This window comes from Salvelinus alpinus, chromosome 21, assembly GCF_045679555.1.
Source record: "Salvelinus alpinus chromosome 21, SLU_Salpinus.1, whole genome shotgun sequence".
Taxonomy (NCBI): domain Eukaryota; kingdom Metazoa; phylum Chordata; class Actinopteri; order Salmoniformes; family Salmonidae; genus Salvelinus; species Salvelinus alpinus.
This window is the reverse complement of record NC_092106.1, coordinates 4,170,324-4,182,328: the sequence shown is the minus strand read 5'-3', so window position 1 is coordinate 4,182,328 and position 12,005 is coordinate 4,170,324. Positions and strand designations below refer to the sequence as shown.

The 12,005-nt window shown below is 46.1% G+C and overlaps 1 protein-coding gene across 1 annotated transcript in view; it reads right to left on the bottom strand.

Moving 5' to 3' along the window:
* Window positions 1–6,885: 6,885 nt before the first annotated feature.
* The window catches only part of LOC139547481 (uncharacterized), a 60,073-nt gene continuing 54,953 nt past the window's right edge, over window positions 6,886–12,005 (bottom strand). Inside the window, exons 30-31 of the mRNA XM_071356365.1 lie at window positions 8,272–8,433; window positions 6,886–8,019 (exon numbers count right to left, since the gene is read on the bottom strand). Of these exons, the coding sequence (XP_071212466.1) occupies window positions 7,930–8,019; window positions 8,272–8,433 (252 nt within the window). The 3' untranslated portion in view covers window positions 6,886–7,929. The remainder of the gene's footprint in view (window positions 8,020–8,271; window positions 8,434–12,005) is intronic.

Here is a 12,005-nt window from a genome sequence, read left to right as displayed (position 1 = left end):
GAGAATGCTGTTCATCGACTACAGCTCAGCATTTAACACCATAGTACCCTCCAAACTCGTCATCAAGCTCGAGACCCTGGGTCTCGACCCCGCCCTGTGCAACTGGGTACTGGACATCGTGATGGGCCGCCCCCAGGTGGTGAGGGTAGGTAATAACATCTCCACCCCGCTGATCCTCAACACTGGGGCCCCACAAGGGTGCGTTCTGAGCCCTCTCCTGTACTCCCTGTTCACCCACGACTGCGTGGCCATGCACGCCTCCAACTCAATCATCAAGTTTGCGGGCGACACTACAGTGGTAGGCTTGATTACAAACAACGACGAGACGGCCTACAGGGAGGAGGTGAGGGCCCTCGGAATGTGGCGTCAGGAAAATAACCTCACACTCAACGTCAACAAAACAAAGGAGATGATTGTGGACTTCAGGAAACAGCAGAGGGAGCACCCCCTTATCCACATCGACGTGACAGTAGTGGAGGGGGTAGTAAGTTTTAAGTTCCTCGGCGTACACATCACGGACAAACTGAATTGGTCCACCCACACAGACAGCGTTGTGAAGACCTCAGGAGGCTGAAGAAATTCGGCTTGTCACCAAAAGCACTCACAAACTTCTACAGATGCACAATCGAGAGCATCCTGTCGGGCTGTATCACCGCCTGGTACAGCAACTGCTCCGCCCACAACCGTAAGGCTCTCCAGAGGGTAGTGAGGTCTGCACAACGCATCACTGGGGGCAAACTACCTGCCCTCCAGGACACCTACACCACCCGATGTCACAGGAAGGCCATTACGATCATCAAGGACAAGAACCACCCGAGCCACTGCCTGTTCACCCCGCTATCATCCAGAAGGTGAGGTCAGTACAGGTGCATCAAAGCAGGGACCGAGAGACTGAAAAACAGCTTTTATCTCAAGGCCGTCAGACTGTTTAACAGCCACCACTAACATTGAGTGGCTGCTGCCAATATACTGACTCAACTCCAGTGTAACGGTGTTCCTCCTCCTCTTCATACGAAGAGGAGGAGTAGTGATTCGACCAAGGCGCAGCGTTGTGATATGACATGATATTTATTTAAACAAGACGAAAACAAACTATACTTGACTAACTAACAAAACAATAAACGATGTAGACTGACCTGAACGTAAGAACTTACATGTAACACGAAGAACGCACGAACCGGGAAAACAGACTACACAAAAACCGAACGAACAAACATACCGAAACAGTCCCGTGTGGCGCAACATACACAGACACGGAAGACAACCACCCACAACAAACAGTGTGAAAACACCTACCTTAATATGACTCTCAATCAGAGGAAATGACAACCACCTGCCTCTAATTGAGAGCCATATCAGGTCACCCTTTAAACCAACATAGAAACAGAAAACATAGACTGCCCACCCAAACTCACGTCCTGACCAACTAACACATACAAAACTAACAGAAAACAGGTCAGGAACGTGACATAATCCCCCCCTCAAGGTGCGAACTCCGGGCGCACCAGCACAAAGTCTAGGGGAGGGTCTGGGTGGGCATCTGACCACGGTGGTGGCTCAGGCTCTGGGCGAGGTCCCCACCCCACCATAGTCAATGCCAGCTTACGTCTCCCCCTTAGAATGACCACCCTCATCTTACACCCACTTAATTTTAATGGTAACCTTAATATAAGGGGCAGCACCGGGACAAGGGGCAGCACCGGGACAAGGGGCAGCACCGGGATAAGGTAGCTCAGGACAGAGATATAGCACAGGACAGAGAGGTAGGTCAGGATAGAGAGGTAGCTCAGGATAGAGGGGCAACTCCGGACTGAAGGGCAGCTCCGGACAGAGAGACAGCTCTGGACTGAGGGGCAGTTCTGGATAAATGGCCGCTCTGGGCTGAGGGGCAGCTCACGACTGGCTGACGGCTCTGGACGCTCACGGCTGGCTGACGGCTCTGGACGCTCATGGCTGGCTGACGGCTCTGGACGCTCATGGCTGGCTGACGGCTCTGGCAGATCCTGTCTGGTTGGCTGCTCTGGCAGATCCTGTCTGGTTGGCGGCTCTGGCAGATCCTGTCTGGTTGGCGGCTCTGGCAGATCCTGTCTGGTTGGCGGCTCTGGCAGATCCTGTCTGGTTAGCGGCTCTGGCAGATCCTGTCTGGTTGGCGGCTCTGGCAGATCCTGACTGACGAATGGCTCTAGCGGCTCCTGACTGACTAACGGCTCTGACGGCTCGGGACAGACGGGCGGCTCTAATGGCTCGGGACAGACGGATGGCTCAGACGGCGCTGGGGAGACGGATGGCTCAGACGGCGCTGGGGAGACGGATGGCTCAGACGGCGCTGAGGAGACGGATGGCTCAGATGGCGCTGCGGAGACGGATGGCTCAGATGGCGCTGCGGAGACGGATGGCTCAGATGGCGCTGCGGAGACGGATGGCTCTGGCTGATCCTGTCTGGCGGAAGGCTTTGGCTGCTCCTGTCTGGCGGAAGGCTCTAGCGGCTCCTGTCTGGCGGAAGGCTCTAGCGGCTCCTGTCTGGCGGAAGGCTCTGTAGGCTCATGGCAGACGGGCGGCTTTGCAGGCTCATGGCAGACGGGCGGCTTTGAAGGCTCAATACAGACGGGCAGTTCATGCGGCGCTTGGCAGACGGACAGTTCAGGCGCCGTTGGGCAGACGGCAGACTCTGGCCGGCTGAGACGCACTGTAGGCCTGGTACGTGGTGCCGGAACTGGAGGCACCGGACTGGAGACACGCACTTCAAGCCTAGTGCGGGGAGCAGGGACAGGGCACACTGACCTCTCGAAGCGCACTATAGGCCTGGTGCGTGGTACCGGCACTGGTGGCACCGGGCTGAGTGCACGCACATCAGGACGAGTACGGGGAGAAGGAACAGTGCGTACAGGGCTCTGGAGATGCACAGGAGGCTTAGTGCGTGGTGCCGGAACTGGAGGCACTGGGCTGGAGACACGCACCATAGGGAGAGTGCGTGGAGGAGGAACAGGGCTCTGAAAACGCACTGGAAGCCTGGTGCGTGGTGTAGGCACTGGTGGTACTGGGCTGGGGCGGGGAGGTAGCGCCGGAAATACCGGACCGTGCAAGCGTACTGGCTCCCTTGAGCATTGAGCCTCCCCGTCGCCCGACCAGTGCGGGGAGGTGGAATAACCCGCACCGGGCTATGTAGGCGAACCGGAGACACCATGCGTAAGGCTGGTGCCATGTAAGCCGGCCCGAGGAGACGTACTGGTGGCCAGATATGTAGGGCCGGCTTCATGACATCCGGCTCAACGCTCAATCTAGCCCTACCAGTGCGGGGAGGTGGAATAACCCGCACCGGGCTATGCACACGTACAGGAGACACCGTGCGCTCTACTGCGTAACACGGTGTTCGCCCGTACTCCCGCTCTCCACGGTTAGCCTGTGAAGTGGGCGCAGGTCTCCTACCTACCCTTGGCCCACTACCTCTTACTCCCCCCCCAATAAATTTTTGGGTAGTACTCACGGGCTTTTCGGGCTTCCGTGCTAGACGCGTCCCCTCATAACGCCGGTTTTGGGCTTGATTCTCCGGCCTCCAGCCTTGCTTCCTTGCTGCCTCCTCATATCGCCGCCTCTCAGCTTTAGCTGCCTCCAGCTCCTCTTTGGGGCGGCGATATTCTCCTGGCTGCGCCCAGGGTCCTTTGCCTTCTAGGTCTTCCTCCCATGTCCATTTCTCCAAATAATTCAGCCTCTCCTGTTGTTGCTGCTTGGTCCTGGATTGGTGGGTGGTTCTGTAACGGTGTTCCTCCTCCTCTTCATACGAAGCGACTCCTGTGGCGGGCCAGGCGTAATGCACGCTGACACTGTCGCCAGGTGTACGGTGTTTCCTACATAACATTGGTGCGGCTAGCTTCCGGGTTAAGTGGGCATTGTGTCAAGAAGTAATGCGGCTTGGTTGGGTTGTGTTTCGGAGGATGCCCGGCTCTTGACCTTCGCCTCTCCCGAGTCCGTATGGGAGTTGCAGCGACGAGACAAGACTGTAACTACCAATTGGATACCAAGAAATTGTGGAGAAAAAGGAGAAAAATAAAATAGATAGAAAATATATATAAAAAAATAGAAATTCAATTACTGGAATAGGCTGACTTGAACATAGTCCTAGGACTATGTTGTTGTATAGGTGGAGTTATGGGCCAATTTGCATATAATCCTCTAAATAGACATGTGGAACTGCATGAAAATATTTTTTTTTGCTGTTGTTTCAAACCATTTTGAAATGTTGATCCCAATGTCACAGATTGGCCACATTATTTATAGAAAGACCCACATGCACTCACGCACATATCCACACAGACATCCACACACATCCACAAACACACATATCCATTCATGTTATACACACATAACAGCTGCTGCTACCATACACTTATTATGATTGCTAAATACTGCACAATTTAAACACTTATACTATATATACAAAAGTATGTGGACACCCCTCCAAATGACTGGATTTGGCTATTTCAGCCACACCAGTTACTGACAGGTATATAAAATCAAGCACAAAGCCATGCAATCTCCATAGACAAACATTGACAGTAGAATAGTCTTAACGAAGAGCTCAGTGACTTTCAACGTGGCACCATCATAGGATGCTACCTTTCCAACAAGTCATTTCGTCAAAGTTCTGCCCTGCTAGAGCTGCCCCGGTCAAATGTAAGTGCTTTTATTATAAAGTGGAAACGTCTAGGAGCAACAATGGCTCAGCCGCGAAGTGGTAGGCCACACAAGCTCACAGAATGGGACCGCAGAGTGCTAAAGCGTGTAACGTGTAAAATCTTCTGTCCACGGTTGCAACACTCACTACCGAGTTCCAAACTGCCTCTGGAAGCAACATTAGCACAAGAACTGTACGTTGGGAGCTTCGTGAAATGGGTTTCCATGGCCGATTCTGGTTTTGGCGGATGCCAGGGGAACGCTACCTGCCTGAATGCATAGAGCCAACTGTAAAGTTTGGTGGAAGAGGAATAATGGTCTGGGGCTGTTTTTCATGGTTCGGGCTAGGCCCCTTAGTTCCAGTGAAGGGAGATCTTAACGCTACAACATATAATTACATTCTAGACGATTCTGTGCTTTTAACTTTGTGGCAACAGTTTAGGGAAGGTCCTTTTCTGTTTCACAATGACAATGTCCCCGTGCACAAAGCGAGGTCCATACAGAAATGGTTTGTCTAGATCGGTGTGGAAGAACTGCCCTGCACAGAGCCCTGACCTCAACTCCATCGAACACCTTTGGGATGAATTGGAACACCGACTGCAACCCAGGCATAATCGCCCAATATCAGTGCCAAACCTCACTAATGCTCTTGTGGCTGAATGGAAGCAAGTCCCTGCAGCAATGTTACAACATCTAGTGGAAAGCCTTCCCAGAAGAGCGGAGGCTGTTATAGCAGCAAAGGGGGGGACCAACTCCATATTAATGCCCATAATTTTAGAATGTGGTGTTCGATGAGCAGGTGTCCGTCCACATACCTTTGGTCATGTAGTGTTGCTCCTATTGTTGGTTAACACCTCCTGTTATAGAGGGTTGATTTCAGATCAAGTCATTTTTATTGGAAATCCGGTGATGAGAAATATTTTGAATGGACTACTCGGGATGTATTATGCATTATGAAAATAATATTCACAGGAAGTGTTATCAAATTAATTTCTTTATTTTTTAGTAATGATTATAAGCAGTTTATAAGAAGACCTCAAACATTGTTATCAAACCAACACTAGAAATTAAATTAATGTTATTAATAATAACCTTTCTTTATGGATTGATTGCTATTTTATTGTAGTACCAATCATAAAAAATAAGTGGTATGCCTAGCATAAGAAGTATCTCAAATGTTACTTGGAAACCACTTTCACTAGCTAGGATCTTATAACTGGAGGCTGCCACTTCCTGCTAGTCTCTCCTCCTCCTCTCTCATATCTCCGCACTAGTCCCTTGGTCCTTCCCTACTGCAAAGGAAATTAGCATCATTACTTTGCCCTTTGTTTTTCACGTTCCCCAAAATGACACACCTCTTTCTTAGTCCACATCCCACAGTCCACACCCCCTCAATAAAGGTATGTTACTCCCCAACCCCCATCACTTTTTTGGGACAGGCACTGACCAGCTCCGACTTGGTTCACTATAGTACGTCCAACTACATAAAAACAGAGACAATGGAAGGAGCCCAAGCCCGCACCACAGTGCCATCCTACCTGGGATGGTCCATTTTCAACACTTTATGCTGCTGTCTCCCAATTGGAATTGCGGCAATAGTTTGCTCATGCAGGGTAAGATATCCAAAATTCAGACTCAATCAATTATTCAACAATTATAAAGGTATTTACAAACACATCTGCTGATTAACTATTGAATAGCTTGTGTGATTTTTTAAGGTGGATTCTATGGTTATCTAAGTGAAAGTGGGATAATGCATTGATTATCCCTCATTGTCTGTTTGAAGGCGGATAATGCAAACGCAGTTGGAGAGGCAACCGCAGCTGCAGAGGCCTCCAGGATGGCCAAGATACTCAACATCGTTGGATTTGTTGTTGGGATTGTGTTGCTCATCATTATTGTTGCACTGAAACTCACTAGTCGGGAGTGAAAAAGGAGGATATGTTTTTGCACCATCTTTTGCCCTTTGCATTCCTTTTTACGACTTCATACAACACACCAGCCCAGACCTACCCTGATGAGGACAAGCTGTGCTCTAACCGAGTCCCAGTGTAAACAAACGCCCTGAAAGCCATTAACTGACCAGCTCTTGCGCTCCATACTCAGAGACAAGTAGGTAGAACTTGACTGTGGATGTTGCAGTTGCTGGTTTGAGAAAATACACAAAGCTTCCTGACTGTCAAATGTAATAATAAACACATGAATCCGCCATAATTCATGGTCTTTGTTTGTTTATTTCCAAGCACATTTGAGACATAGAAATGTTGATACAAGCAATACAGGCATAACGGTTTACATCAAAAGTACAGACTGATCATGGCAAAAAGTTTATAAATCAGTCTTAGATTTTTGAAAAGGTTTTAAGACGTATCTGTCCTCCTACAGTGTCCCGTGTCAATACTGTGTATACCAATTTCCTAAAACTCAAAACCTCTTCTACAATCTAGATTTTAACACCACAATGTTTCAGCCCAACAGCAGCAGCCGCCGCCATTTAAGCAGGGAGGTGGAACTGAAGAAATGCAACCACTGTCAAATTCATACACTCAGCTATGGATACAAGGGTTATCAAAAAGATTGATATAAAAGTTTTAAACATACACATTTCTTTAAATTCATGGAAAATTCAAAAACATAGAGCATTGCAACCTATATTTTGGATTATGATAGAATAATGCAGTTACACGAAGTTCATAAGGCATTTATTTATAAGTTATATTCCTCAAGAACCAATTGGTACTCATTGATATGACCATTGAACAGCAGGAAATATCACAGATTGTGCCTGTAACTGACAACAGCAACTGATGATCCTAAAAAATTAATCTCAACACACATAGGGTTGAGGGACACCTCCTGCACCACCCTCCCAGCATTCTAGTTCCAGTGGGCAAACCTGGTTGCAGTGATGTCAGTCTGATGTCTTTTGTGACGTCACGGTCAGGTTGTATACAGATTGTAAAAGGATTGGTGTGTGTGTGCATGAAGAACCTCCCTGTCACACTTCCAAGGAGAAAGTGTTGGTCTTTCATCAGTTGCCAGTCCATACACAACTGTGTTTTTCCCAAGCAGATCACCCATCATGAATTGTACTCAGCACTGTATGTGAGGGGCTCTCAGCATTTTCCATTCCGACGCTTACTAAAATGCTTTCCCAAAATCCAGGGACCCCTAAATCATGTCATAAGCCCCCCTGGTTGAGAATCACTGAGCTTGATCAGTATTTTCCTCTTGGGCTTTGTAACGCACTTCCATGGTTCAGAGCCCCAAGCTCTTCTTTCTCAACAGCCTTTCAACATGGAGGAACACCAAATCCTCCCTGTGCTTCTGCAGGAGTCCCTCCACCTCCTGCTCAAGAAAAAGACAGGAAACAGGAATGGAACATGATAATTGCCAAAGATTCACTGACTGAGGCTGACACGCGCTAGACAGTTGTTTTCCATCACGTGTGGAATGCTTTAGAAATAAAACTCGGTATCACTTTATATGGAAAGACCCAAATAGATGGTTTATTTATTGTTTCTAGCTATCATAATCGTTGAGGTAAAATGCCAGCAAGACATTGTGCTAATGTCGATTCCCCGGAGAGGAAGAACATACTTCCTGTGAAAGGAGCCCTCGACTGGGCCTCTGAAGCCCCTCCAGCAGGGAGGTGGGGTGGGAGTCCCATGGCATGGAGCTCTGTGGAGCAGTACATTCCATACCCATTGAGGAACTCCCTAGTCGGGCCTCGAATAGCTCACCCAGACACGCTTGCAGCAGCTAAGAAAGAAAAACAGTAGCATATTACATATAATGCTTTATAACTTCTTATACGCACAAATTAGTCTTTAAAAAAGTATTATAACGTAACCTTCTCATGAAGACTTAGATATCCTTGTAAACATATTCATACTGTAGGACCTTATAGATGCAGACATAGAGCATTATGAAACTATGATAAATCTAATTGTCTTGAGTGTCTATGATGTCTTATAATAACCTTATAATGATCATAACATATCATAAGCCTTGTTATAATAGAATGAGGAATTGGCGTGCTCCTGTGGCGGTCGGTGTCGTTTAAGATGAGGGAGGACGATTCTTTTTTTTTATGAGCATGGCCTTATTTCTATTACAGCATATTGGATGACTGTCATTCATATTCCATTCACCCAGCTCAATGTAACATCAATAAGTTTAGGCTACTACATGATACTCAAATGTTCCCTATACCCATCATGAGGTTGCTTACAACCTAGCCTATAAATTAAAGTTTACAATGAGATCGAGATAAATTTGAGTAATCAAGGTGACAGACATTGACACATTCAATACCGCATTGCCCACTCTTGCCTCCATCTACAGTAGGGGATCTATCTATTATTAGTCCAACAGTTGCAAACAAGAGTTTCTATTGGACAAATGTAGGTATTTTTCTATCCCTGTTTTTTTCCCGTTTGCTTCCGTTTAAGAAACGTTTTTCAACAGAATCGGTGGAATGAATACACCTTTAATCACATGCAAACACAGTTCACTTTCATAGCAGCCACATACAACAATAAAGGGATCATGCTGTTTGTATTCCTTCTCGCATCTACATGCTCCCCTCCTTTCACCTTTTCCCCTTCGCTTGTGAACTTCAGTGCACAACACATCAGCTTTCTGTGACCAAGCGAAAAAAAACTTTCGAAGCCAAACCTTCATATCATAATCGCTAACCGCTACACACATCCCACATCATTGTCACCATATTAACATCATTGTCAACATAGCTAGCTACTAGAACTAATGCATTAGTAAACCTGTTGCAATCATGCAGTACAGTGTACAGTCAGCAGTTTAGCAGTTACACCGGTGGGCCAAGGTAAATTAATAATCATCTTATATTGCTCAAATAAACAGCATACCTGGTTTCAAAAAACAGATAAAGCAACACCTCGCAGCACAACGCCTCTCCCCTATTTGACCTAGATAGTTTGTGTGTATGCATTGATAAGTAGGCTATGTGTTGTGATAGAAAAAAATCTTATTTACCTGGTTTGTTTAAATTAATAGTTAGCAATTAATACTTAACAAACAGGACATATCTGTTCTGTTTAATTCTGTGTTTTCATGGGCTCCACTCTAGATCCCTGCAGCTAATCAGGGCATATGGTCGGTCACTGGAGATGGCTTGAGCTGACATATGAGTTAAAGACTGCATTACATAGACAAGAATGTGTTTTACTAGAGATAGCTTTGGACTAGAACAATCCTTCATTATCTCAAAATCAAACAGCTCTCCAAACAGGTCAGGGACAAAGTTGTGGAGAAGTACAGATCACGGTTGGGTTATAAAAAATTATCAGAAACTTTGAACATCACACGGAGAACCATTAAATCCATTATTAAAAATGGAAAGAATATGGCATGAGGGAGACTCCCCAAACATATGGAAGAAGGTACTCTGGTTAGATGAGACTAAAATTGAGCTTTTTGGCCATCAAGGAAAATGCTATATCTGGCGCAAACCCAACACCTCTCATCACCCCGAGAACACCATCCCCACAGTGAAGCATGCTGGTGGCAGGATCATGCTGTGGGTATGTTTTTCATCGGCAGGGACTGGGTAACTGGTCAGAATTGAAGGAATGATAGATGACGCTAAATACAGGGAAATTCTTGGGGGAAACCTGTTTCAGTCTTCCAGAGATTTGAGACAGGGATGGAGGTTCACCTTCCAGCAGGACAATGACCCTGAGCATACTGCTAAAGCAACACTCGAGTGGTTTAAGGGGAAACATTTAAATGTCTTGGAATGGCCGAGTCAATGTCCAGACCTCAATCCAATTGAGAATCTGTGGTACGACTTAAAGATGCCTGTACACCAGCGGAACCCATCCAACTTGAAGGAGCTGGAGCGGTTTTGCCTTGAAGAATGGGAAAAATCCCAGTGGCTAGATGTGCCAAGCTTATAGAGACATACACCAAGAGACTTGCAGCTGTAATTGCTGCAAAAGGTTGCTCTACAAAGTATTGACTTTGGGGGGGGGGGGGGGTGAATAGTTATGCATGCTCAAGTTTTCAGTTTTTTTTTCAGTCTTATTTCTTGTTTGTTTCACAATAAAAAATATTTTGCATCTTCAAAGTGGTAGGCATGTTGTGCAAATCAAATGATACAAACCGCCCAAAAATCGATTTTAATTCAAGGTTGTAAAGGCAACAAAATAGGAAAAATGCCAAGGGGGGTGAATACTCTCACAAGCCACTGTATATATAGTACTCTGCATTTGTGTAAAGGTTAGGTTACTCGGTCCAACACTCAAGAGTGGGGGGGTCGACCAGCCTCATTATTGCAATAATTAATCAATATTAAATAAGATTAAATAAGAAATGATCAAGTCTCTCGCAGTACTGAATTTCCACAACAGTGTGCCTTTTTTTTTTTTTATGTATGTAGTTCTGTCTTTGAGCTGTTCTTATCTATTGATGTTCTGTATTATGTCATTCTGTATTATGTTTCATGTTTTGTGTGGATCCCAGGAAAAGTAGCTGCTGCTTTTGCAACAGCTAATGGGGATCCAAATAAAATAACAAATAAAACCAAAAGCTTACCTTGGCTTGGAAGAGTTCCACTGTTGAATAGCCATAACCAGCTAGCTAACATAGCATCCCTTTCTGTTTGAGCCAGGTGTTTGAGTTGGCTAAACTAGTTAGCTGTATTCGCTAGCCAAGTAAGTGAAAGTGAAAAAAAATCTCTCGCTCTCTCTTGCTTCTTTAATTAATTAAACTGTTCAACTATTGTCTTTCTCTCTCTTTGAGTCAGCTACTCACCACATTTTATGCACTGCAGTGCTAGCTAGCTGTAGCTTATGCTTTCAGTACTAGATTCATTCTCTGATCCTTTGATTTGGTGGACAACATGTCAGTTCATGTTGCAAGAGCTCTGATAGGTTGGAGGACGTCCTCCGGAAGTTGTCATAATTACTGTGTGAGTCTATGGAAGGGAGTGAGAACCACAAGCCTCTAAGGTTTTGTATTGAAGTCAATGTACCCACCCAGAGGAGGACGGAAAGTAATTGTATCCAGCTACACCATTGTGCACTACAGTGCTGTTGAGGCTACTGTAGACCTTCATTGCAAAACAGTGTGTTTTAATCAATTATTTAGTGACGTGAATATATTTTATCTAAAAAGGATAACTTTAGAGCCTCCACTGGCGTGCTTAACTCAAGAGTTTATAGTAACAAAGAGTATTTGAGTGCCAGGATCAAAAGGCATATACTGCGGAAAGGGAAAACCCACAATCACTGAAACATTCTTCAAGTTTAAATGTGTTTTTAAGCAGCAGAGGTCAGAGCAAACGGACATGT